This window comes from Desmodus rotundus, chromosome 5, assembly GCF_022682495.2.
Source record: "Desmodus rotundus isolate HL8 chromosome 5, HLdesRot8A.1, whole genome shotgun sequence".
NCBI lineage: Eukaryota > Metazoa > Chordata > Mammalia > Chiroptera > Phyllostomidae > Desmodus > Desmodus rotundus.
Window position 1 is genome coordinate 148,126,455 of NC_071391.1, and position 27,712 is coordinate 148,154,166.

At 43.5% G+C, this 27,712-nt stretch overlaps 1 protein-coding gene across 12 annotated transcripts in view; it reads right to left on the reverse strand.

Annotated features, from left to right (window-relative positions):
• The window catches only part of LTBP1 (latent transforming growth factor beta binding protein 1), a 365,905-nt gene that overhangs the window by 15,927 nt on the left and 322,266 nt on the right, over window positions 1-27,712 (reverse strand). For all 12 annotated transcript variants that reach the window (XM_045189319.3, XM_024552641.4, XM_045189318.3 and 9 more), the window contains 5 exons: window positions 17,305-17,481; window positions 16,602-16,688; window positions 14,636-14,764; window positions 13,817-13,957; window positions 12,667-12,837 (listed from right to left, as the gene is read on the reverse strand). In XM_045189319.3, the coding sequence (XP_045045254.2) occupies window positions 12,667-12,837; window positions 13,817-13,957; window positions 14,636-14,764; window positions 16,602-16,688; window positions 17,305-17,481 (705 nt within the window). The remainder of the gene's footprint in view (window positions 1-12,666; window positions 12,838-13,816; window positions 13,958-14,635; window positions 14,765-16,601; window positions 16,689-17,304; window positions 17,482-27,712) is intronic.

Here is a 27,712-nt window from a genome sequence, read left to right on the forward strand (position 1 = left end):
GACAGACTTGTTGGGTCTGCACGCCAACACGTGAAGGCTCTCTTTGCTTTCTAAAACCTGACTTCAAAATGTATACACTTGTAATAGGATGGAGTGATGCCATACAGGAAGACCTTAAAATAATGATTGATAACTTACAAAATTACATAAAAGGGTTTCCCCATTCCTAAATGTCCGGGGCTTTGGAAACACGTCACCAAGTCTTACATTCAGGCCATTGCGGAGGAAAGGAGGAATGAGGCCACCTCTAATAACTGATAAGGGACAGGTTGGACAATACACTGGGTTGGCCAAAAAGTTCACTTAGTGTTTTCTGTACAATGGCTCTAGTAGTGCTTACTTGTCTTTAACTTCATTCAAAACAATTTTGTTAGATTGTGTTGTGTCAGCTGTCATACCAGCATGTATTAAAAAAAAACGTACCAAATTAGTGAATTTTGGTGCAGCCATTTTAATATCGAAGATGGAAGAAGATACATAACATTTTCGGTGTATTATGCTTCATTATTTCAAGAAAGGTAAGAACACAAGCTCAAAAACAAAGACTTGTGCAGTGTATGGAGAAGGTGCTGTGACTGGTCAAATGTGTCAAAAGTGGTTTGCGAAGTTAATGGTACTATTGACATCTTGGCCAAATAACCCTTTGCTGTGGGGCTGTTTTGTGCATTGGGAGATGGTTAGCAGCACCCCTGGCCTCTACCCACTAGAAGCCAATAGCAGGAGATAGCCGACATACTCAATGTATCCAAATCAATAAAGTTATTGGTAAAAATAAAAAATGTGTCTTTTATTTCATGGAAAAAACTAAACAGACTTTTTGGCCAATCTAATAATAAACAGAGTAGTAAGTGGGAAGGAAGCTCAATATGTTAATTTTCTAAACTGACCTATTTCACATTTTTCTATCTGTAAGTTCAGATAAACTGCTTCATCTCCTCCTCCCTGCTCTTTACCACCCTGGAGTAACACTCAGAATTTAAAAATTAGGAAACATAAATACATTTTGTCTTCGCTCTTAATATACTTTTCGCATTAACCAGGTAGGATTTTTTTTTGAATAGGAGCTAAGTGTGTAGTTAAGAACGCAGGGGAGTTTGTATACCATAGAGGACGTACTAAATGCCACTGCTGTTCACACAAAAACGCTTTATTTTATATGAATTTTACCTCAATTTAAAAAAGGTCAAGAGAAACAAAACGTACACATGGGGAAAATGTTATTTTTTTTACATATTAAGTCTGGAGTTCATCTAACTTGTCTATTTTGAGTTGGTAAAATGAGTAAACTAGACTAGTTGATCTCTCAGGTGCTTTCTAGTTTACATCGTCTATGACTCTAACAGAAATTTTTTACTATTTGGCTGCGAAATCCTGGGAAGACAATTTGCTGTTGAAAGTCGTGGCTGTAACAGGAGGTAGTTGCCACTAGATGGTGCTCTTGCCTCCAGGTGGTGCTCACCTGGGTGTTTTCAGGTGCCGACAATGGTGTCATTTAACACACGGGAGCGTGGGCTCCCAGTCTGTAGGGACAGTCCCCCTATCATCTTTCCGCTGAAGAAACTGAGGTCCAGAGAAACTCAGTGATATTCCGAAGGTCAAGTCAAGATAAATTCTCATAATTTAACACTTTCTTTTACTAAAAACAGTAAGTTATTAAAATACGAGGGCAAAGATGTGTAGTAAGTATGTTATTGTATTTTCACCTTGCTTATTCTTTTTAAGTTTTGAAGCAAAGAAAGCTATTTTAATATTTGCTCAAAACTCTTAATATTCAGAAGTATAGATCTCAAGGTCTTGAGATAAAGATATACCACTGAATCCACTGCCATTATTCAAAGAGTAAGTTCTAGGTAATTAATGCAATACTAAAGTGAACATACTCACATGATTATTCATAAGTATGTCTCCCGGTCAATTACAAGAAATAAGACACCACTACAAAGCAAAACGACTATTTGAAGATCCCTAACTCTGTTTTATGGTTTTTCTCCTCTCTTGCTATTACCTTAGTCTGAAAGGACTGTCTTGTTACTTTCCCCTCTGGATCTACTCAGCAGCAGATACTAGCCCACCTTCCCACAGTGATTTCTTTGGCTGTCCGTGGTAGGAGCTCATAGATGAACATGCGTAGGGTACTTCGGGGCTGAGCCGTGAACGACCAGCACTGCCATTCACAGCCGCCTGCTGGAGCTCGGAAGGAAGCAGGCTGAAGGAAGGCACTGCGGCCTCTAGCTTCCTGGCGAGCTCCCCCTCTGTAATCTGCTTCTGCTTCTGAATATACTGGCTACCAACGCTGAGCAGAGCAATTACCCCCCAGCTTCTGTTCCTTGCAGATTTGTGTCAACACAAAGACAAGAAGCCTTCTAAGCACCTTCTACATCAGTGATTTCGACCGGTGTGCCGCAGGAGTTTTTTAAAACACGCAGTACCTATTTAGTCAGGGGCACTGACCTCTTTCCCTACAGACTGTCAAATGAAAACAATGACAACAGCCAACACAACAATAACCGTCCAGTGTGCACGTATCAAAATTATACCTTTTTTTTTTGTTCAATTGGCAAAAAATACAATTTTTGGTGTGCCACAGAATGTTAGCAATTAGTTTACGTGTGCCATGGGATGAAAAAGGTTGCAAATCGCTGTTCTGGATGCTTTTCTCTCAATTACAAGAGGCACCGTCTGTCTGCTTGAAGGGGGAGTAGAGGTGGGATAGATAAACCTGCCCTCCCTCTGCCCTGCAGGCTGGCCTTGTCTGGCCCAGAGGTCCACATTTGAAAGCCATGGGCACTCAGCAGCTTTGTTCTAGCCGTTACTGTCTTACAAGGTTAATTAAGAGAGGGTCAAAATAGATACAATATTACTTAAATTCAAAACTTCACACAGAACAGGCTTTAAAACAATTACATACTGTGACTTTCTCAGACTCCCACTCCTCATAGTTCATTCCTCTTGGAGACCATTTCAACTATTGTTATCACAGAAATCATAACAGCCACAAAAAAGAGCAAGCAAACCTCCACTACAGAGCAAATCACCTACTAGAAGATCACACCTAAAAGGCGTCTGGAGGACACTAAATGCCCATTCATAATCTCTGATTTCAAGGGAGAAAGTTTAAGCTGCTGCAAATTTTATGTTTGAGATAAACTAGATTGCTTGTTAATTAAGAATAAAAGTGTTGCTTTTGTGGTCATTTTACATGCATGTCTAATTTGCCTACTTTGGCTCTCAAATTAGAAAATTCTAATAGGACATCAGTGCGATTATAACCATAATGAAATTTACTCCCTTTTCAGAACACAGAGCGTGGCCGGACAAATCCTTTCTAAGCACGTGAACGCAGTGCATCTCTTAGGAAAGTACGCGCTGCATGAAACGGACACCCCAGAGTCCACGTGTACACAGGCTAACATTTCAGAAGTGCTCATGACACCGCTGGACACCTTTTCATCCAGTTCCGCACATGTAACTGCTCTCTCATCATTGTTGAGGCCACTGAGACAGCAGCTTTAACCGGCTCTCGAAACAGTGTTGATGCTCGGGCTGGCAGTCCAGCAAGGTCAGCCGGTCCTCCCCGCTGGCCTTCCGACCGCTGGCCGGCTCACACCACCCCCAGGAGCTGGGTTTGGGAACTGCAACGTATTCCCAGTGGCTCCAGGTCCTGTCTTCAGCAGCTCAGCAGGCAATGGAGGCAGGGCCCTCCTTGGAGTCAGGGCCCTCCTCGGTCTGGGTTGTTTTTTTGTTTTTTGTTTTACTTTTCTCTACTTGAAGGCAAACTATGCTTCCTTTTCTTCTCCTCTATTTTCCATCATGGCCACAGTAGGATCCTAACCTAAATGTGACTTCCTTGCCCGTTGCTTTCTCTTCCTCTAGTACACCTGCTGAAGACAAGGTTGTTTTAAAACCCCACACGTAGCTTCATTTCCAGCGTTCTCCCTCGATGCCCTGACTTCCTTCTCGTACCTGGCTCCACTGTCCTGCATTTCTGTCGCTTATCCCCTTTCACAAGTCTGCATCTCCTTCCCACTCATCAGCCCTGTCCAGTGTTGAGTTCCTGCCCTCCTCCCCGCCCTTCCTTCTCCAGCGTTTATCTGGAGAAAGGGAAGGAGCACCATTTAGCTCCACACTGAAGACTGAGGCCCTTCCTGAAGTGTGTGTGTTCACAGCAGAGGGAAGCAGGGACTGGAGAAACTCCACACAAAACGCAAACATTTCCTTTAACTGGTTCTTGAGCGTTTTCTCAATCCCCGTGTGACGGCTAATTCCATGTGTCAATGTGGCTAGGCCTTGGGGTCCCCGGATGTAGTTGGTCAAACATTATTTTGGGTGTTTCTGGATAGTCTGGGCCTCCCACACTATCAGCCCACCCCGCAGATTTTGAACTTACCAGCTTCTAGAATCCCATGAGCCAAGTCCTTGTAACAAATGACTCAGTTTCTCTGCCTCCTATGGTACTGTTCTGGAGAGCCCGGACTCATACCCGGTGGACCTTACAGGGATGGGGACATTGGCCTCAGGCCGAGCCATCAGGGTGGTAGGGTATCTCCAAAGGATGAGCACATTCCTTTAGGAGAAGACCCTTGATTCTGGAGGGGAGTTGTATGTACCTGGAGAAAAGCTTTTATTTATTAATTTTATGTGCCTTATTATTCCCTCGAGGGTCACTGCACTAGAAAACCCCACTTCCCCAGCCTCCCATCCCTCGTCATCCTTGATTTGTGCCTCCCTTCAAAGAGACTTTTAGCACTGTATAGTAAGGTTGCAGTGGGAATAATCATTAGCTCCACTCACCTCCTGAAACAGAACTTGATTTATAATCTTTGCTAACACCTAGGAAGCATTTACTATGTGGTAAGCATCTCCCCTACAGTACCACGTTTAACCCTTAAGTGACCCCGAGGCAGGTGGTGTTGCTACTGCCCTGTTACAAGTGAAGAAACTGATGTAATGATGACCCGAATTACAAGGCTCTGTGTACATAATTCATTATGAATTTAATTTTTCAATCACCCTTTTATAGTAAGAAAAGTATTTTCACCCCTTTGGAGGTGGGGAGTAAAGGGAGGCTTTCTAAATAAATAAAGGCCTTTTCAATAAGAAACAATATAAATTGCCCTGGCTGGTGTGGCTCAGTGGATTGAGCACGGGCCTGTGAACCAGGGGGTCACCAGTTCGATTTCCAGTCAGGGCACATGCCTGGGTTGCAGGCCGAGAGGCAGCCCATCAATGTTTCTCTCACACATTGATGTTTCTCTACCTCTCTTTCTTTCTCCCTTCTACTCTCTCTAAAAAACAAATAAAATCTTTAAAAAAAGAGAAACGTTATAAATTGCTTACCTGCCATCCCATGTGGTATTCAACTCATCTAGTTCCATGGATACCAAGAATTTAGTCCCAAAGGAACTGGACCACTTTCCACCGAGAATAGTCTCAACGTATATACAGTGTACGCATTCTGTGCACAGGTGTGGTAGCCACTCAATTGAGGAGGACTTTTATATCTTTCCAGTTGGATTTTTTATTCTCCACTACAGCTTATTAACAGCTACACTTTCTTTAATCATAGTATTCGGGATCTATGATCAAAATGATAAATGCTTTCACATTCAGAGACTATTAATTACCATAACCTCTCAAAAGAGTTCTCCACTTTGGCCAAAGGGACCTCAAGTGACGTATCCAGTGCAACTGACAGAAGCAGAACGAGCCAAAGGCAAAATGAGGTCCCTGGATTGACTAAACCCGAGGCGGCGACCACGCACTGTGCTCACGGGCTGGGTGTTCCAAAGCTATTACTAACATTTTTTTTTGGAAACATATTTCTTGGAAATGCCTTTAAGCCCTGACTGCTGAAAGGCCTTTTGCAGCCACTGCCCAGTTACGACATTTTTTCAAGTTTGGTCCATGAGTCAAATCCCTGTCTTCCTTCACACCTCCAAGGGTATTACGAAAATTCTTACACTGAGATCTTGGGGACCATGCGAGAGCCACGCAGGGATGTGGAAGAAATCACGAGCTCAATCGCTCAAACGCAGGTTCCAAGTCCTGTCACTTCTGTAGAACCTCCCGAGGAAACTGGGGGAAGATAAGCTGGTAGGACGTATCTCGACATTCTGTGTCATAGCAAATGGCACATTTATTACATAAGGTCATAACCTGCACGCTTAAATGAGACAATATTTAGGAATTAACTGTTCTATTTTAACCATACAACATAACGGTATGGTACGTTATTTTACAGAACGAAACATCACATTTCTTGTAAATACAAACTGTACATCCATATCAAAATGTGTTGCCTAGTAGTGAGCACAGTAAATAAGGAAACAAAGGGAGGGGTATGTAAATAATGTCAGTAAAAACAGGTAAATTATAAGTAGTTCCGGGTGCATTTCAGGCATGGTTCTCACTCCTAACTGCACCTTGCACATAATAGTTTAAGAAACATGTTTTTCTTTGACTTGCTTAAACATAAGAACTAAACGCAATCCTACTACAATCTATAGATCTGGTCTCCTTTAAAAAAGGGCTGTCCAGTATTTTCCACTAAATGGATGCACAAACAATTCCCAACCAATTCCCCACTGAGAGACGTGATTTCAAACTTCTCTTATGCTGTAATGATTATATTTTTATTCCTGGAAGTCAAGTACAAGGCTGATCTGTATTCCCAGAACGAAAAGTTCTTGGTTTTTTTTTAAAGCACATGTATCTGTGTATCTTCAAACTGATCTCTCAGCAAAACAGAGAGGACAAGACTCATGTCTCTGCATTCTGACCAATACTAGTGTTTTACAAATCTTTGTAAATATTTGCCAATGAGTTTGTGGCACTTCGGTTTCCTTGGAGATTTTTTTTCTTTTTTAACCACTCTTGCCTTTCTAGGCCTCACTTGTCATCAGAGAGGGTTAAAACACCTGTGATGCAGTAAATGAACCTACCAATAGGTGGCGATCTCCCAACACACTAAGGGTCCCACAGAGAGCTCAAGACTATCTTGAGTCATAATTTACTTACACTAAGTCTCATTATTTTAATAATTTACCTAAAAGACGGGTACCTAATTATTTTATCAAGATAACCGCAGACACTGGGATCCCTGGGTGCTTTAGATTCCAGTGTTTAAATGCGTCTAATTTTCTTTCATTTACAGCTCAGTAGGTTTTTATTTCATGAGATAATAGCACCCTATATATCTTGTGATCCATAGGTACATTTTACAGAAATTTTAATGTTATACTTTTAGGAGCGCCTATAAAAACATTAAAAACTCATTTTAGGTAAGTCCTGGGATTATCAACAATTTTATTTATCAAGAACTATTGACTTTCGTTAATCCATTAACTCATCAAATATATATTATCTACCATGCCCACCAGTGTACTCAGCTCCAGTGCAGAGCCGATGAGGCACCATCTCTAATGTTGCTAAGCTATTGCCTGGCTCTACAGATGTAGTGTTTCTCTTCTCCAAGCATACAATGCATGAGAAACTTTAAAAACCTCAGCTTTACTTTTTCACTTGGCTGCTTTTATATCCTAAGGGATTCTGCTTATCTCAGATGTGCCTGCAGAGCTTGGGGCAAGAGGCTGGAGAAACACGGAAGTGGTTAAGAGGCATGGAGGTTGGACCAGGCTGTCTGGACTTGATCTGTCACTCACTGGTAATGACCTCGGCAGGGAACAATGTTCTGTAACTCAGTCCCTCTTCTAGAATGAGGCAACCATACACCTTGGGGAATTAAATATCTTAATAGATGGGAAGTATTTTGAACAGCACCTAGCACCGGATATATGCCATATATACATGCCAGCTATCATTATTTCTCACTATGGTGGAGACCCAGAAAAACCAGCCTACAGAAAACTCCACCAAAGATGTCAAAGTTCTGATATTCTTATGATTTTCTTCTAGAATGGCACTGACCATTCCCAGAAAGATCAAGCAATAACCACCCTCTCTCACTTACGATATGGATACAATGGTTTCCTTTTTCCTGACTTGGTTTTTCCCAAGCAGCTTTTTCTCTCAGCAGCTGGCATGACATCATGATACATGATACAAATTTGAGGGTCTTTCTGAAGCAGTTCAGCCCCTCCCCTCGGGCCTCTAGAAGTCAAGGAGGGGAGGCCACCAGCGTACATCCCTGTCAACAAACTGCCCAATGCTGCGTCTGCAACGCCGCCCTCGAAGGTCTGGAGCCCTCTCCTCACACCTGGTCTGACCTCTCGGACTTCAGCTGAGGATTGAAATGAAACCCTACGCGGCCCCAGAAATGTACCAAACTGTATAACCATGCAATTCTCCTCGTGTGGAGTTACCCTGACACGGTCCATCCCCCTGCATGCACTTCCCCTGCATGTGGCACCAAACCACAAGATGCCATCTAACGTCAGAGACCACGATCTAAGGAGCCGCTCCACCTCCTTAGTCTTAGTCTTAGTCGCACTACCAGTCTTCTCAGACATAGCTGCTGCCTTAGCAAGAATTAGTGCCTGTGACCTATTGGACCAGAAGTGTGGAAGCCTGCTCTGGAGCCAAAGTTTTACTTTACACCACACTTTAATGCTCAAAGCTGATGACAAGTGCTCCGACTTATTCCTCACTTCCTCCTGCACTGTTTTCATCAGTAACTAATTGTTCCCCAAAGTAGCGCTGCACTGCTAAGGAAGCTGGACATTTTGGTGCCTGACAGGCTGGGGTTCAGCCAGCACTTACGGTAACAAATAGACAATGTGGTCCTTTCCCAATGATCAAGATAGGCATGAACAGTATATTTAAAAGGTTCGATGACAGAAATTATGAGCCAACCAGTCTTAAAACTGACATTCTTTGCTTCCTCACTGAAAAAGTAGTAATGGCATTAGAGTCAGCTTTAATAGAATCAAGCTGGATGCTGTCAGGTGTCTCTAGAACCTCGCTAGTAGTCTGAGGACCAGCCACTGCCGCCTCCCCTTGGGGCTTGTTAGGAAGGCAGAAGCTTGCCCACCTCCCTCCAACCTGAGGACCAGATTCTGTTCTTGGATACGATCTCCAGGTAACTGACATTCCCATGAATGTTTATGAAGCAATGGTCTAGAAGAGAAAGTTTTATATGAGAAGAAGTTTTTTTTCTGTGCTTGTCGACCCTTCATTCATGGTCAGATGCTGGTAGGTCATTGTAGATTTTGTAAGATCCTTGCATTTCAGATACAGTTGAAAATGCTTTGATCTCAGTCACCTGGCAGGAGTAGCAATAGCTGCTAATATCTTTTGAGTGCTTCCCAAGCACCAAGCACTAGTCTAGATGTTCATATTAACTTCTTTGTTGCAACAACCCTGTGAGGCAGGCGACAACTACTGTCACACCAGGCACTGAGAGACAAAGTAACAAGGCCAAGATAAGAAGTTCCCAAGTCAAGACTCGAACCCAGGCAACCTGGTCCAGAGCCCAGGCATTAACCCCCATGCTCTGGCTCTTCTTAGTTTCCATACTCCCGCAGAAATGTGCTTGGTGGGAGATGGTTTCGTGTAGGTGTGACTAGGACATCGGCTCCTGATCAAGGGAATGCCAGCTCATCATAGGGCCTCTGGAAAAATTGCTTAACTTCGCCGTGGTCTTCTCTCTGGATTCAGAAGAGACTGTCTATAAGCCTAGTGCAAGGCCCATCATTTTCGGGACATTAAAAAAATACTCCTGGGCTGCCCACTCCTTCCTATACTCCAACGGAAACGTGAAGAACAGTGCTCGTCAGGGTGTTTGCTGGCACGCTGGGGCCCTTCGCCAATACCTGGGGGGCCCAAGAAGCTGTTCTCCCAGCCCGCCCCCCCAGCATCTTTGATGTTAATGAATTCATCTACTGGAGGTTAAAATAGCAATTCGGTGGACAAAGACTACCATCGTTTAAAAATAAAGGACTGAAAACCACTGACGTCAAGGATGTGGCAGACTATATACCAGAGATTGTTTCAGAGAAGTTATCGTAAGTGCTGTGCATAGATAAACTGGAAAAAGTGTAGCAATGATATGAACGTTTTTGGCACGTGGTAGGATTTTTTCCTGCTATCCCATACTCTCCTAAAAATAGGGCTCAGTATATATTTGTTCACATGTATTTGTTCAAATTTACATTTAAAATTTTTGTTTTGTAGAATCTCAGTTAAAAATAATTGACGCAATATTCTAAAATTCATTTCTAACAGCAACATACTTGACTATTGTTTTAAAAACGTAGACAATTACATTTGATTTTCAAAGGATCTTGGCTTGTCAGATGCACAGGCAGTAAAGTCTTAATATCACAGGATCAGGGTGGGGACAGAATACACCCTAAATCCATGCAGACCCTTTCATAAAAGCGTTTCCATAACAACAGGCATGCCATCATCCAAATGTCAGGCTATAAGCAGTCTACGCACAAAGCTCCTACAAATCAGTAAGGAAAGACAGAGTCCAGCAGAGTCCAGCAACAACAATGGAAACGGGCCGAGGATATGATAAACAACTCACTGGTAAAGAAATACAGATCACCTATCAACGTGGAGAAGATGGTCAAACTCCCTGGGAAGAAGGGGGACGCACATAAGATACCCTTCTCCTCCCTCTGATAAAAAGAAGTTTCTCTCCACGGGTGGAAGGGTATGTGGCAAGAGGCCTTTCAAACACTGCCAATGTGAGTGTAAATGTGTACAGTACTTTTGGAGAGGAATACGATCAATTTCAAGTGCACATACTTCTTCCCTCAGCCCTTCGTTTGAGGGAATTTTCTTACGAAAGCATTTCTGCAGGTCTGTATAAGATATATCCGTGAAGACCCAATGTAGCCTTGTGTAAAACGGGAAAACCAAGACTGGGGCCAGGAGGGGCAGGGCCAGCAGAGGCATGGTGGGGCACAGACAACCCAAATGCCTAGTGCGTGTGGAGACAAAATAAAACACAGTGTATCCATAAAACAGAGTCTGTGCCGCCATTTAAAGTTACCACCTTGCAGTAATTCTAAGATACCACAGACTGTAAAATGCATCCTGGTATAACAGACGGTAAAATGGGAAAAAACGGGCTTGTGGCTGCTGGTAGATGCCATCGATTATAAGATGCCCCAGAGATGCTGATGAGAAGAATGAGAAACAAAGTGTGCCTTAGACCAAAGATACGGAATTCAGTTTTAAATGCTCCCCTGAACAGAAACACATAACAATAACTGATGTGGGGAGGTGGGGGAAGGCTTCAATGATGATGAAGCAACTTAAGGGTGAACATATCCAAGAAGCAGAGCTCAATTGATGGGGTAGGTGGATGGGGAGAGAACATCTTTGTTGAATTCTTTAGAAGGAATATATACTATTTTTGAAAACAATGAAACAATAAAAAAAACACTGCCGAAGCAAAAAAGCATAGAGGTATTAGAGCACAGTGAGCAGGTGACTCACTCACTGTACTGGATACAGACTTCACTTTCCTTGTGGCATCTGCCTGCAGGGACGAGGCAACAGTAACGGTGGTAATTATACCGCTCCCTGTTCCTGCCCTACCTGCCCCTCCCAGTCCTCACAGCACCCCCCCAAGTTGAGGTCATTTTCCCTGAGTCACGCAGTGGCCGTGGGCAGTTCTGGATGCCAGCCCCAGCCTGCCTGGCCCCAGAACCTGCGCGCTTTCCATTTCTGGGCCACTATCGTTGCCGTCTATTTCTTTATGTGCCTGCCCTTTACCCTTTGTTTTTCTGTTCCCTTTTATGGTATTTCCAATGCTTTTTCTTATGCTACATTGGTGTTATGTTACTTCCAAGCTGAAAAGCTAATTTATAAAATAGCTTGAAAGTTAAATTCTAATTAAATTAACTAAGAGTCGAGGTGTTTCCTCTTTTCTAGCAATTCTTCCCCTCTTGACCGTTCTGCGAATTTGTTCATTATAAACTCGTTCACTTAACTCTGCATGCGGCATTTCCCTCGCTTTGACAGACTGACTTCATAGTCTAAGACAGAATGGAACACCAAACACAGTTGCGTGCTCTCCTTTCATAAGCAGTAAGTGGCCCCAGTGGCGAGCAGAGAAAGAAGCAATTGGTGCAGGCCCCAAGAGCCACCAAGCAGCCCCCGCCTGCGGGCCAGCTGGCACGTTCCAGCCCCTGCCACACGGGAGAGGGATGAAACCCGGAGCTTAGCCTGCTGTGTTTTCTCCATCGGGCCAGAGGTTTAACCCCAGATCTGAAACTTGCAAGGGAAGATCTGTTCAAATACATTTTCACTTACTTTTGACTCTCTTCCTTTACTGTTCTCACCCTTTTCTTCTCTTTCTCACAAAGAGACTGACATACCAATCTGAAGATATTTTTTATAGTCTCTAATACTTTGTGCTGTAAGTAGAAACTATCAGAAATGAGGAGAATTGTAAGAAAAAAGAAGTATCAGGAAATATACAGTCGAAAGACCTCGGCCACCAATTGCTACATTGCCCCATGTTTCTCGGGTCCTTCATCGCTCTCTGGGCAGAGGGAGTGAGGGTCTGCACTGGAGGCGAACCAAAAGCCAGATGGCGATGGCGTGTGGCTTGTCCCCTCCTTATACACGGGCACTTCTGGTGAAAGTAACACATCAGGAGTGAGTAGAAGACTCGTCAGGCTCCAAAGGGGGAGGGAGGAGCCTGTTCCCAAAGGGCTCCAGCAGTGGGAACAGCAGCACACAGCTCACCTGAATCTTTCATGGGGCAGAGGGCGCACTGCATGCCCCAGGCCTCGCCATACAGACAGCAGCACTCCGTGTACGTCGTCTGCTTGCCAACAAGAGGCCGGCTGCACACGTAGTCCTCACTCAGGTGCTCCCAGCACAGGTCCTGGTAGACATCGGTTTCTTCGATTTGTTCTGAAAGGGAAGACACGGTTCCGTGACAACTGCACCATTATTCCTGCTGCGTAAACACTGTTGGAAGCCAGCGAGGCTCGAAGTTTCCACTCCCTATTTCTAAGAGTGCCTTCCAAGTAAAAGTCTGATCCGTCGTCTCTTCGTGGATCAAACCTCCGTCATGTCCAGCTGGGTGTCATTCCCATCAGCTGAAGTTCAACCTGCCCATCATGTTCCAATGACATCCTTCCCTCTCTAGCTTCCATCAGTGCGTAAAGCACCCCACTCTCCTGCCTGTCCTTCACAATCCTGAAGGACTTCTCGTTCTTTCAGTCTTGGCTTTTCCACATTTACTTCTCTGTCAAATCCTCCTGTTCCTTTCTACACAAGAGTGTTTAGATTCAGCTTTTCTGACAAAAAATCTCATCTGCCAAAGCCTTGAACTACAGACACTTCATCCTGGAGTCCTCCATCCTAACCTTTCTACCTTCAGCTGACTTCAGCCAAAGCAGCCTCCTGATGTGATGAGGGACTGATCAATTATACCAGTTATCTGTGGCATATTAGTTCTTCAGGGATGAACGGGGATTCCTATCAAAAGAGTTCAGGGCTCTCCACCTCCGTGTTCAGCTCCACCCTGTGCTCTGCCCAGCTCCACCTACATGCTCCAGGGCAATCTGGGGAACAAAACTGTCTTCCCCTGAACTTACATCTTCCTCAGCTGCCAGAGAAGGTAAGTGTTGATCAACCCTCAGGGATGGAACAGCTCTGCTATCTGCTCAGCCACTCCATACCCTGTTGTCCATGATATGAGCATATTCAGGGTATCAAATCCCCAGTGTACATACATAGGCATTTGATCATTTCTCCAAGCGCCTCATTTTAATTATTTCAAAAATACCCACGGAATCATCTTTTCCTGATAGCTTACATTTTAGTCAGAAGGAAAACATTATGACATCTATTTGGACACAGGCTTGCACCTCACACCCAAACATACCGTGTGATTCAGACGGTCGTATGCATCTTTTTTCGGAAGCATCCAGGACCATCGGATGGGTGCAGAAGCAGTTGTAAGAGCCTTCTGTATTAACGCACTGGCCGTCCATACAACTGCTGGGGTCTTGGCACTCATCCAAATCTGCAGAGGAAAGAAAACCTGTTACAGAAAGTCAGTCCTCACTTGCACCTCATACACTTACCAGACTTTACCCACGGCTACATTGGGCTCGGACTCCAGGGGCTCCCAGAATTTCATTAGCTACACATCATCACCCAAAGGAGAACGGTCTGACTGTAAACCTGCGAAGCTGCATCGATTGGGACAATAACACTGTCGGGCTGACGCTGGCCTTCAATAAAGAACGAAAACAGCAACAGGATGTGCTTAGAAACGTAAGAGAATATGCTCTTTATGACAGTGTTAAAGTTACTTCCTTTTGCGAGGTTTTTCTGCCGAGTGTATATGGTTTTCTGCTTAAGCATGACCGTCTGGGTCGGCATTTAACGATGACTTTCACCTGTGTGGCGCGAGGGATGAAACAGGAGGCTCCCCAGACCCAGAAAACACTTCCCTTCAACCAGGGACCTGAATCGTAATTCCATATTGCACATTAACGCTTTGTTTGACATCCACTCCAGTAGTCATACGGAGGCTTTTTATTTTCTTCCGTCTTGCTCACCAAAAAAGATGCACAAAACATGCACAGATCTTTTCAACTCGTGATTTAGATGCAGACAATTGCTCTAATATTACAGAGCATTACTTACCTTTTCCATCGGTTTATTTTCACAGCACCCCTGCCCCCTTCCGACTCACCGAAGCACTGCAGTTTGACGGGGTCGTAGTATGTCCCCTGCTTACAGTAGCACTCGTAGCCAGGCTGGGTGTTCAAACAGTAGCCGTTCTTGCAGATTTCCTGTCCGAAAAGGAGACACTCATCCGCATCTACAAGGGCAAAACGGAGCAACAGCACGAAGAGTTAACCCTGGTCTTTCCGTTAAGAAGCTTCACACTAGATTTTATATTATAATATTTATATTCTAAAGATTCTTAAAGACACAGCAAAATTCTTAAAGTTGGGACTAACTCACAGAAGTAGAAATATCATAGGGTTTGTCTGTTCTATTTAAGAAACAAGGTCCAAAACAGTACAGGGGAAGGTATATTTGTTAATACGGTTTCTGGGATGCTCCCTTGTATTTGAGGAAATCATCTATAAAATTCTACAGTGGCACCACAATATTCTTCAAAGGAAATGCCTTTTAAGAAAGGTGCCTTTCTTTAAGGGCACAGTTAGGCCCATGAACGAGTCAGGGATGAAGAAAAACTCCTGAGAAGAGTTTGATGGAATTGGATGGAAGTCTGCGTTGGTGACAGTGATAAGCTCACGGAGGCACAGCTGCTGAGGGCGTTGGCAGACCCAGGCCTCCACAGCATGCGGAGCGCTCAGTACACGCAGTGGTCGACTGGAGATGTCAGGGACATCGACCTGATAGGACTGGAAGGATTCGGTGATGTAACGATGCATGTGGAGAACTCGGGATACTTTCAAAAAGTGTTACCTATTGTTTTTATTGCTGTTATTATATTTTTATCATCAGTTCTCACATTTGAGAGCCCATGCCATCCAGTCCCGGTTTTAAAAACTGGAGATTCCACAGATGAATTCCTCCAAGTTAGACAGCTGGAAAATGGCAAAGCCAAGTCCAAATACGTAGCTGTTTGGATCTGAATCTAATGTTCTTCCAACCACTTACAGTGCTGCTAAGATAGGGAGAGGAGGAATTGCTTTTCCGACAGAAGAGGGGATGACTCCCTGGTGAAATCGGGGCTTCATCCCACAATATAAAATGGGATTTAACTACATCCCTGAAAAAACGTGGTATGTAATATTTGTGAACTTGAAAAATCATTAAATACATATCATCAACCAACTCTTTGTTATTTGGTTGGACTAAATCATAATAAATATATTTCAAAACACAAAGGGAATTTCTTATCCAGCTACTGAATTATGCCGTATTATTAAAACACTATTTTTCCAAAGAAGATGAACAATAAAAAATGCTTCTAGTCTGTTTTCCATCACTTAGCAGTTTTTAATATTACATTTTACAGAAAAAAATCATTTTATGTAGAAAAGGTCTTAATATTTTCATCATGGGAATGTCAAAAGTGAGTGGTTAATGAGGAGATATTCACACATGTGGCTTAAATTTCACCAAAATAAAAAGGCTGCGTGTTTGTTTTAGAATTATAGACGAATAGCACGGAATATATAAAACACATCTACTTTTGCTTTCTTCTTTTCCATTCCTTACTCTGAACCCGTGGCCATGAGTAAAAGGCCCTAACCATAGTGAGATGAGTTCTAACAAAGCAAGAATTTTAGCTCTGTGGATGGCTGTGAAACACCACGCTGACTGAATTCATACAGTCTCAGCACAAGACTTCTAACATCCTTCTGGAATAGAAGGACAGTTTATTAAGCACAGCATTCTGTGTCAGCTCCTTCTCCACATATCATTTCATTTAATCCTCCTGGTAACTTCTGAGTCATCACTCCTATCTCAGAGACGGAAACTCAGGTCAAGTGACTCCCGGCCGTCAGACAGCCTGGGGTTCCCACTCCCCAGCCGTGCACCGCTCCGCCCCGAATCGGGGGGCTTTGTAATCCGCTCCCACAGCTCAGAAGAGCTCGCACTCTGCCTAACCCAGCCACGCTTCGCTTGAATGCCTCGCGGGCACACACGTCACAAATCCGTGTCTGCTCCATCCTGACCTTTATAGTCGTCACCACCAGCTTCATAAGAGGACTCTCCCGCGGGAACAAAACCTTTCCCTCTTGGACACATTTCAGTGAATTCAGCTGATTTCAGGAAAAACAGGAAAAAAAAGAAAGAAGTTGGAAAAAAGAAAAAAACATCAACACCCTACATCAATGCGTATTTAAATTCGGTTTTGCTTTTTCAAGACTCAGTAACTTTAAAACAAACTCTGCCACCCACCCTAGCTCAGCCATGTTGTATCTGCCATGTTTCACCCGGTGTTGTGACTTATTTCTCCTTCCCTGTGGTCACTAGTATTTTACAGTTTTAATAAGAATCCATCACGCAAAATCTTAGCTTCAATCTACAATCTCCAGGTATCAACAGCACTGTGTTGTTGTTATAAAAACATTGTTTTTAATTTTTAAAAGGTGGGATAAAACTGAATTATCCTTCTGCCAAAATATAACACAGAACCTCATTGTACCAGTGTATTCAGCGATGGAAAGAACTTTAAGAATTCATGCTGAGGTGCGATGAAGGTGATTTCTCCAGATCTGAATGGAAGTCACTATAAGCTAATCTCACTCCAATGCGAGTATGGCAGCTACCAGTGACCGTCCGCATCTCGAAGCTTCAGGGCGTAACCAAAATGAGAACCTTCCAACCCCACAGGACCAAACCCGCACGTGAAACGATCCCTTAGCGGATTCTTACCCGTCCCCAAGACGGGGCAGGGGAAGATCTCGCAGTTATCCCCCCAGCCGGCCCCGGAGGTACAGCAGCATTCTTGTTTGGTGACGTTGGGGGCCAGCACGTTGTCACAGAGACTGGCGTCGTTGAGATTGTAGTAGCATTCTTTCTTTTCTTCTCTGGGTTGCTCTACCTCTACGTCTGGACAGAGTGGACAAAGAAAAAAGGGTGTTAAGGGGACACATCCGATCTATCGGTCTCACAACAGAGGAGAAGACACGGTGGTAAAGGAGGCTGGATGTGACAGGGGCATTTCACGCACAGACCACTGCCTTCCACTTGCCTGTGGGACCCTCCCACTGCAAGGTAAAAACGCACTCGCATCCTGAATTTGGTGGGTTTCTAACACCCGCCCCCCGCCCTGCGAGTGCAAATCTGTCAAAATCATTTCCTTGTACGTTAACCAAACATAAACTCGGTTAATTTACTTTATTCTTGTAAATTTGGCTGTGAGTAGAGTTTCCATACTTGCTTTCTGCCAAACATAGGGCCATTCTTTACTGAACTATAACACCTACTTAAATCAATGAAAATTCTTCCCAACACCTGACCAGAGATGTGGGGCCACACATGATATTTCACCCTTAGATAGGTATTTGAACCCACCATGGCCCCAGTCTTTTCTGAATGGAACAGAGCAGGAGATGGTAGCCAGGAGAAAACCACGGTAGTAACCTGGAGTCTACAAAATACCCTTTCATTACTGAAAACCTAACTCCTTAAACTGCTGCAAATATACGGCTTTGAATGAAATAATGAGGGTCAGGTAAGCCTCAAGGTAGAAGTTCAAGGCTGGATTCTAGTCCCAGCTCCAGGGTGTCCTAGAGGGAAATACATTCTAACAGACTCGGCAAGTAACCTAATCCCTTCCCTACCACAGGCCATGAAGTTCAAATCACTGCCTACAGCCCAGTTAGGATTTATTCAGTTTTTATTTTATGCTATATCAAATGAGAAGCTGACGACCACCATCACAACTATTTAGATTAATTCTAATGAAGTTTTCCTCATGAGAACGGTGCTATTTCCAGATTCTTGGACCCAAAGACACTGTAGGGACAAAGGGAAACACTGACCAGCGAGGCTGAGGCCTCAATGTCAACACCATTTTGTGAAGTTGTTAGATAATTACATTAGGGAAATATAACGAGTTATTTTCACAATAGCTTTCTATATATTTCCTTTGGCACATCAGGTTGACTGTGGAAACCTGATTAATACACCAAATAGCAAAGGCGTTTTAAAAAATATAAGTTCATAAAATTCTCAGAAAAACAACTTCGCTTTCTCTCCTCTTAGGGCACGAACGGCAAGCGTGGCAGCGAACAGCCATCTCTCTACTGAGAGATGTAGTATCTCTGCGATAGGAACACACGCTACTACACGCTGCTCTCGGGACACAGAGAACCCGAAAGATCCCTCGCATGCTCGGTCTGGCTCCCTCTTGGATCCCTCTGTCTTTGACAGACTGCAGCTTGGACTCTAAGTCAGTGTTAATAGCTGATGACAAATTCAAACCTAGAATAAGTATCCAGGAAAAAAACTGAAATGCTGATTCCTAAGCAGCAGTGTACGAAGCGGTTTTAAATCATTTCCTTGTGTGTGAAGCTGGATAAAACCCGCCACATCCCTCCTCTCATCCAGGCCTCACACGCACAGAGGGGAGCGCTGGGCCCGGCCGCACAGACCCCCGCCAGCTCGCTCCCCTCAGGAGGGGCTCCACGCCCTTGCACATGGAATCATTTGGGAAAACTAAGGGGAGGTATTTTAAATGATTATTACATCAATCATGAACTCTGTGGAATATTTCATAAATGTTCCCCCAACACCTGTGAGTCAACTGACACCCTATTTCTATTAACAACTCAGCTCAGTTATTTTATACAGTTGGCCTACAAATGTAGCTAGTTATTCATGAATGTATTTAGAAATATAAATCAAGCCAGCAACACAACCAGTTTGGCCAGTCAAATTTACAGTTTCTGCTAAGAGAGGGCTCAATAACTGTTTTCTTTTCCCCCTTGTGTACAAAGTTGTAGGGATGTCATGGTGTCTATTACAAAATGGAATACGATCTAGTAGCCATTGAAAAGGTCTGTATACATAGGTAGTCCAACTGTAGGCTTATGAGTGAAAGCGTTCAAAAATTGTATCTATACTAAACACTGCTTTCTACAGCGGTCATTATACTCACAGCACAGAGACTAAGAAATGAAATTATCTTTTTTTTCCTTTTTCTTTGGAAGCAAATCCACAGGTTATTACAAGGGAAACAATCAATAATATCACTGTATTATTCTGGTTTCACATCGGTTGTTTCAAGTTTTGCTCTGATTTTTCTTTCCAAGCAGTTTGAAAGTTCAATGTTTACACAGCTGAAATTGAGGGTTAGTCCGGCCCTCATCCGTGTTTGGAAAGTGAAGCAAATTCTTTTTCAAAAACTGGTCCACAAAGGTCATTCTGTGAAAAACTACAATTTCCTATCTCTCTAACCTTTAAATAATTAACTTCCTAGAGCATTTTTCCACTGGGGGAACATTCTGATCAGTAAATACGTGTGTGATTTCTTTGAAGAATCTCCGCATGAGTTTGGGGAGCTGCCGCGAGGGGAGAAATGTTTCCACTGGAAAATAATATGGTTATGAAAGGTGCCAGACATTAAGGAGAATGACTTTTTGTTAAATACGTTATGAATGAGATTAGCTGTATTACATATCGTATGTCACGAACTTCGAAGAAATATATTACTTCTCCTCCAGTATTTTCAGATTTGCATTTTCCATCTGCATCAAGAAGTTGGCTTCACATCTGTGTCTAAACAGCAATTTGTGCATTTTAATCCGGGGGGTATGACTGGTGATAAGAAGTTCAGTTTTGGGTCCTTTTCCACGTGTGCTTTTTGGGAAGAAACTTTCACGGAGTAACTCCACGAGACACATGGCGCAGGTAATAAAGCATCCTCACCTTCCAAAGAGACAGTTTAGTGTGGGTCCAAAGAGCCAGGGCTCAGTGCTTTCCTAGACTTCTTCTAAGAAGCTCAGCTTCTTAGCATCTCAACTAGCATGAGATTGTTTTGCCTCATCTTTTTCTTTCTTTATCTTTGAGACAAACAGGGGCAGGGCAGCAGACAGTTCTTGCAGGTGTGGATTCTGCTGCAGTGCCACTGAGCGTGAGCAGCTGCCCTTGCTCTGAATAGGAAGGTGTGGGTTGGAGCCGTAGGTGCTGCTTCTGGAACTCCTAGAAGCTTCTGGAAGCTCCTCCCTCTGGGTTCATAGGACAGAAGAGGGTGTGGTCGCTCACTTACAGGATTTAGTCTTTCCCCAAATATGTCTAATTTAGTTTTGCTGCTGGGGTGAGGAAATCCGGAACATTTTTTGGTTAAAGTAGACCCGAACATTCTAGGTGGACCTTTGTCTTTGCCTTCACGTTCCATCTCAATGTGTCCTGAAGGCCTTTCTGAGCTCGCCCTCTGGGACAGTCAGGATTATGACAGTGACCTACGAGGGACATCACAACCATGTGAGAGTAAATAGTGTCCCCAGATGAAACGCCTGCCTGCCACTGTCCCGAAAAGCACATCATTTCAGGAACCGCTGTGATTGCGGTGACCATGTTCAGTAAGTTACTCTCAACACAGTTACTTGGGAAGCTTTTTTCTCTTTTATTTTTAAAATCACCACAGGCATGTTTTTATGGAAAAGGAATTCTGGTGTAATATTCCAAGGAGGAGGAACACAGGAGTTGGCAATTCCTGTATTCCTTTTATTCGCCCTAGTTTCCTAATTCAAGGACTTGGAAGATGAGGGGGGGGGGGGGGGGGGTGTGTGTGTGTGTGTGTGTGTGTGTGTGTGTGTGTGTGTGTGTGTGTGTGTGTGTGTGTGTGTGTGTGTGTGTGTTTGTGTGTGAGAGAGAGAGAGACAGAGACACAGAGAGAGAGAGAGAGAGAGAGAGAGAGAGAGGTGGAATTCAGGAGAAGTCATCAGTGAGTTTCGGAAAATAAACACGGACAATAGGAATGGACTGAAGATGAACAGATGCAAAGAAAAAGGAACACTGTAGACAGGTGGTAACCTCAGATGGTTAAAGACATGAAAGATGTCAAAATAAAGGTTAGAAAGCAAAACACAAGAGAAAAAATAGTTTGAAAATGATTTCTCCACACAGTTCCCCTCTTTAAAGAAGTGAATCAGGTGGTGCTGGGAGAAGCCCTGAGCACCTAAGCCACACTGTGGAAGGATGGGGCGAGCGAGGCAATCATGGAGGGCTCCCTGGAGGAGTTGACAGTTGAGCCAAGTTCTTGAAAAATAAAATTTAAAGAGATAGGCCAGCAAATAAGGTGTGATAGGGGTGAGGAGGAGTAAAAAGCACAAGTGCACTTAGCTCTGTGTGGGTAGAGTGGGGTGAGGCAATACTGGGTTTGCAGAGGGAGTCACAGAAGGACCCAGAGCCTGAGGGTGGGTCAGGAATGTATTAACACGTGAACAGGTGAGAGCTGCCTTTCTGACCTAGGTGCTGGGTTTGAAGACAATGCCAGTCCGTTTGGGAGGCAGCTTGGCCCCACTTCCAAGGCAGGCAACAATTCCTTGCTAGATAGAGTGAAGGTTGCTTTGTTCTTGGTTTTCTGGTGAAGGAGTTAGAAGAGAATGGGAGAAGTGACTCTGGAATACCAGGGAGAAGGCGGAAGGAGAAAGTCTGTGAGGTATTATGGAGGTATTACTAGAGACTGGAAATGCGAGGGTAGGAAAAGTGGGCAGAGACAGGTGAGAAAAGAGGCTCCTGGGAGCAGAATAAGGCCCTGCGGAGGGAGAAAAATGGAAAGACACCTTGGCAATGTGGGAAGAGGAAGCGCCTGGGGAGATGAGAAGTGAGCAGATGTCACAGCAACACCAGCCCCGTCACAGATGGTGCATCGTGAGGGCCGGTGAAGAGGACCAGGAGACCAAAGCCACGTTGGAAGAGACAGGTAAAATGTTCGGAAACATTTAAAAGAAAATGTACAAACTCTTCCTCTTGAGACTTTTTTATAGCAAATTCTAAGATACAAAACGCATTTCTAATGCAAAAGTGTACATGTCTCTTGCAGAATTAAGATAAAATGGTTTATTTATATAGTTGGAGCCTGTCAGTTTGACCTATTGATACATCAGTTCATTCAAATATTGACATCTATTAAAAGCTCAGATGTCATTTTAGATACTATACGTAACAAGCAGAAAAAAATTCATAAAAATAAAAGCATGGTTTGCTAATTAGTAAATTCTTCTCACTATCTTCTTGGAATGTGAGAAGAAATCTGACCCTACTTAAGAAAAAAAAAAAAACAAAGAAAAAACAAATGAGCACATTTTCTTCAGCCTTCCCTACATTTATGGTATAAATCCATTACAAATACACACTAAGACCTCGAGAGTTTGATGGCATTTTACAGTGTTTGCCTTCTAAATAATGTAGTCTCACTGTCTTTTTTTCCTACCAAAGGTATTTTTTCCAATCAGAAATTATTTTTTAAAAACTTTGTTAATTGATTTCACAGGTTAACAAAACACATTAGAAAAAAATCCTACTCTGCCCCATATAACGGTTGAATGATGATATTATGTGGTTCCCGCCCTAACAAAAATATGCATACACACGCAACCTGCAGTGCACCTCGCTGGGGCGAGAAATCAAGAATGCTGTTTGGGTTCGGTTGTCAGAGCCAGGAGGGGGACTGGCTCGAGTCCCCCGACAGCAGGGAAATACCCCTTCTCCTTCCCTGCCACTTGTGACTTAACCAAAGCTCACAGAGGAACCCCCTCCCCTACACAGCAGTGTGAATAGGCAACCCCTCCTTTAAGTGTGGCCCCTTTATATCTTTGATACAACGAGTAATTGTTTTTATTTTACACAACTAGCTAGGAATGAGATGGTGGGGCGTGCAAGGGACACACTCTCCAATGTGGGGAGGCAATGTCATTGAACAGTTCCTGAGGGCCTGTCACAGGTCAGGCCCTGGGCTCAGCAGTAAGCTAGGTTACAGCGGATGCAAACAGGAATGAGACAGAAGAAAAGTGGCTGCGTTGCCCTGCTAATGGATTTGAACTTCATGCTGTGAACATTAGGAAACAGCTGAAAGTTTAAAGAAGGACACAGCCAGATGTGCGTTTTGCAAACATAGACTGTGGCAGCAGTGTGGGGCGGGAATCCGCAGATGGGAGAGGCCAGAAGGGAAGTCGGGTGGCACCTGCATGGTCCAGGGAGGAGGTGCTGCGGGACTGGCCACGGGCAGTGGTAACAGAGGAGCGGGAGGGAGGAGAAGCGTGCTCCTGGGATAGGAATGGCAGGATGTTCTGATGGCATGGAAGGAAGGGGAGAAAAAGTACACGTGACTTTATACATGTAATAGGTAACATTATATATTACATATGACTGACGTTTGGCTATTAATGAGGGAACACAAGGAGAGTAACAGGCTGGAGAAGGAACACTAATTAATTTGGTTTGGACAATTTCAGACAGAGATGCTCACAAGACACCCCAGGAGAAAGGTCCAATAACTGGCAGCTGGAAATGGGAGTGTGGCACTCAGGAGAGAGGCAGAGGCAGATGGTGTCCACATCATGTAAGTATCAACATTTGGCTCAGAGAAGAGGAGAAAATATCCCAGAAGAAGAAAAGAGTCAAAACAGAGCTGAACAGGCTCTGGGACAGTAGCATTGCAGGTATGGGCAACAGATGAGGTGTGCATCTGAGAATGAGACAGAAGAAGAGCAGCCTGGGAGGTGGGAGGAGCGATGTCCTGAAATTGGTCAGAGGGAAAAGGAGGAGAGGGAAGACGAGAATCCCTCATAGTCCTTTCTGAAGATAGAGCCTGCGATGCAAGGAAAGGAGTGTCCCTCAAGGGAGAGGTCTGAGCGCTGAGCATTGAGCTCCGCGGGCTGAGGGTCCAATGGAAGACAGCTCTGTTGAGGCAGGGGGTGGGGGAGTGGAGGGGGGTGGAGTACAGATGGCCCTTCAAACTCTGGAGGTCAACACGGCCTCGACAGATTACCCCGGGACAGTGACTCTGTGGGGCACTTTCTTTTTTGATCTATTTTTTTGTATTTGCCAGTTTTCTAGGAAGAATGTGCATTATTTTAATAGTCAGAATAAAACAAAGAAATGACTGAAAAGCAAACCAATTTTTAGAAGAATGTGGTGCCACGGTGTCCCCAATCTGGAGGAGTAGGAAAGTGGAAGGAGCCCGGAGTCGGGTTCCTGTGCCCTTCTGCCCAGCAGTGGCTACAGGAGCCCAAGAACATTCAGAACTTCCCTCTGGAACTTGGCTTCCTCACCTGTGAATACAGTAGCTGGGCTGGAAAACCACTAAGGTGCATCTCAGGTGTGGAAGTCTGGGGTCTACCTTGTGATGTGAGAATAAGCTCTCAAATATATTAGAAAAAAGTGATGTTTAAGGAAACCCTATAATGAATTGTATGAAGAACAATTATTTCATAATGCAAATATTCACTGCAATTTATGTTTTATCATTATGATCTTATTAGCTTTTCTTAAAGTAAGGGACACCTACATCGATTATAATATGTCTTTTTGCATTCTTTTCACTATACCTTCTGTTTTAAAAATAAGAGTCAGCTTCTACCACAGTCTCTTCTATGCACGAATCAAGGCAGAGAACAGCATTTCGTGGGTAGGGCTTGAAGGCTGCAGTTGCCAAGACTAAATATTTACTGCTTCCTTCAGAGTGCCCAAGGATGTAAAGTTTTTATTGAGCAATTATCACAGGCACTGAGGAAATACGAGCATCGGGCCATATTTCCTACCCATCCCCTCTTCCGTGTGACGAGTGGTCTGGTATGGACATTTCCCAGTTATTTCTGTTTCAGGCGCTTTTAGGCAATGCACAGCAACGTCGATTAGTGGCCAAAGGCCCAGGCAGTGAAAAACATTAGACCAGACCTAAAAAAAAAATGTGGTAAAAGCCAAGATGTAGTTCAGAAATAAAAATCCTAGGACATTAAAGTTCAAAAGTACCTTAAAGGTCACCTGGGACAATGTAGGGCTGGAAGTGGGTGCCCTTCTGCCAGGGGGTGCCCCTCCTGTTGTTGGATACCTATAGGGAAACACCTATAGTTTCTCCAGCAACAGTCTCCAACCTTTTTGGCACCAGGGACCGGTTTCGTGGAAGGCAATTTTTCCACGGATGGGGGTGGAGAGGGAATAGTTTAGGGATGATTCAAGTGCATTACATTCAAGCTCACGTCCTGCTGTGCAGCCTGGTCCCTACCACTTCACAGACCAGTACAGGATAGCAGCTTAGAGGTTGGGGACCCCTGCGAGGGAAACACCCACGATTTCATGAGACAGGTATTTGCTGACTATGTAGTTACTGGAAAGTTCTTCTGCATTCTGACCTGAAATCTGCCTTCCTGACATCCACCCCTCAGGCCCAGTTCTGTCCTCAGTATTATAGCACCTGAGATTATTATGTTACTGCTCATCGCTGGAAGGTCCGTGGTCCTGGGGAAATTTTACAGCCAAGTCAGAATGTTACAGCCTAAACCGCAAGTTTATCCTTCCTTTCTGAACAATTTTCATGAAGCATGAGATCTGTTAGCCTATCGTATCTGTAATAAAATTAATCTGAATCCTTCTTAAAAACTTAACCTGGTAACAAAATGTTTTGTTCTGTGTAACAGCAGCCTCTAAGGCTGGAGTATAATACAAACTCTTTATCTAGCCTCCATTCAACCAACTTGTTGGATTAACTAATATTCTCTCGCCCTCTGAAAAACATGCTGGCTGATGCCCACAGCAGGCAGAATGCTCGGAGCCAGCGGGCCGTTCTCGGGCGGGTCCAAATACTTCTGATCTCCAGTGTTGAACGGTGTGTCGACCAAGACGCGGCTATGCTTATTCTCAAACGTTCTGTGCCGGGGTGTTGATTAGTGTAATTACACAGTTAAAGAGTAGCATAGAGTAGTAAAGAGTAGTAGTATATAAACCAATAAAATACAAATGTGAGTACAAGAGCTGTGTCTGAAACAAGTTAAAGCTTTGGAAAGGCTACACTTCATTCAGTAAAAAGAATGCTATCAAATAGGCATGGATAAGACAACTGTAAAGAATTGAGAAAAATCACAACACTCTAGAAGGATTTACTTCTGCAAAGGCCTTTAAATTCTTATCCCCTTTACTGCTGGCAGTGTAGACAACAGATAATAGATATGGTGTATGCAAGACAAGCCTATGAGACCCTTGACAGTGAACTTCTACTCGAAGAAAGACCTTGGTCCTTCCTCAGACATTGATGAATAAATGCATATTTATATGCTTTAAATTAAATTTTAAATATTTAAATGCTGTATTATCATTTTTATGATTTCCAGCTTTCATCACCATTTTCAAAGAAGTGATCAGTTATTGGCTCTGAAGCCAGGGAGAAGGTCGCCACTGGAGTTTATTGCTGACCTGTCTCTCAGGACACTGAAGACTCCATATAACCCAAGTCCGCCAAGAACTATACAAATTAAGGTATGGTCTAAGTCAGAAATGCTACAAAAATTAATACGATTCACCACTAAATGTTTAGTCAGATTACACTGATAAAAACCATTGAAACAACTAGGTATATGGAATATGTTATTTAGCAGAGGCCAGAGAACTATGGGGAAAATAGGTAAGAAACCCAGAAATAAAAGGACATGATGTTACAAAGAAGGAGAAACTGTGTATTCATTGGCAGACAAGCTTTATGAAGCAAGGTATTCAAAATCATGTTCTTTGAAAAAGCTGGAGAGTACTTAGTGAACTCTGACTAAAAGAACTTTCTAGAAAGAGGGTCAGTCAATGAGAGAGAAAGGAGACTCGGAGAGGAAAAAGGCAAAGGGACTTGGTCACAGAAAAATAAAACAGAGGAGATGAGGAACAAGGCTTACAAAAAGAGACAAAGTTTTAAGCAGAACTCCAATTCACCAAAAACGGTTCAGATGGTCTCACGACCCCATTAAAGAATGTGAAATCTCTAAAAACTAAATGAGCAAGCTTTAGGATCCCAGACACATACCCTCATTCAAAGTATATGAACTGAGTGAACCATTTCTTCAAATTACTAAGACATTCTAGCAAGAAAACATTTGCAGTGGAAAGGTCCACCGTTTCAGAAGAGCTCATACAAGGATGAGAAATAAACACTCCTTAAGTGTTTGGATCATAGCTTACTATTTTATTATTTTATATAGTACTTGGCCATTAACAAAGGGCTTTTACATATCTGACTTTTTAAAAACAATTCATAAAACTCGGTGGTGTAAACATAACCTTCCTGTTTTATAGATGAGAAAATAAGAATTCATAGATATTGGATGATATGCCCAAGCTTACACAGCTGGAA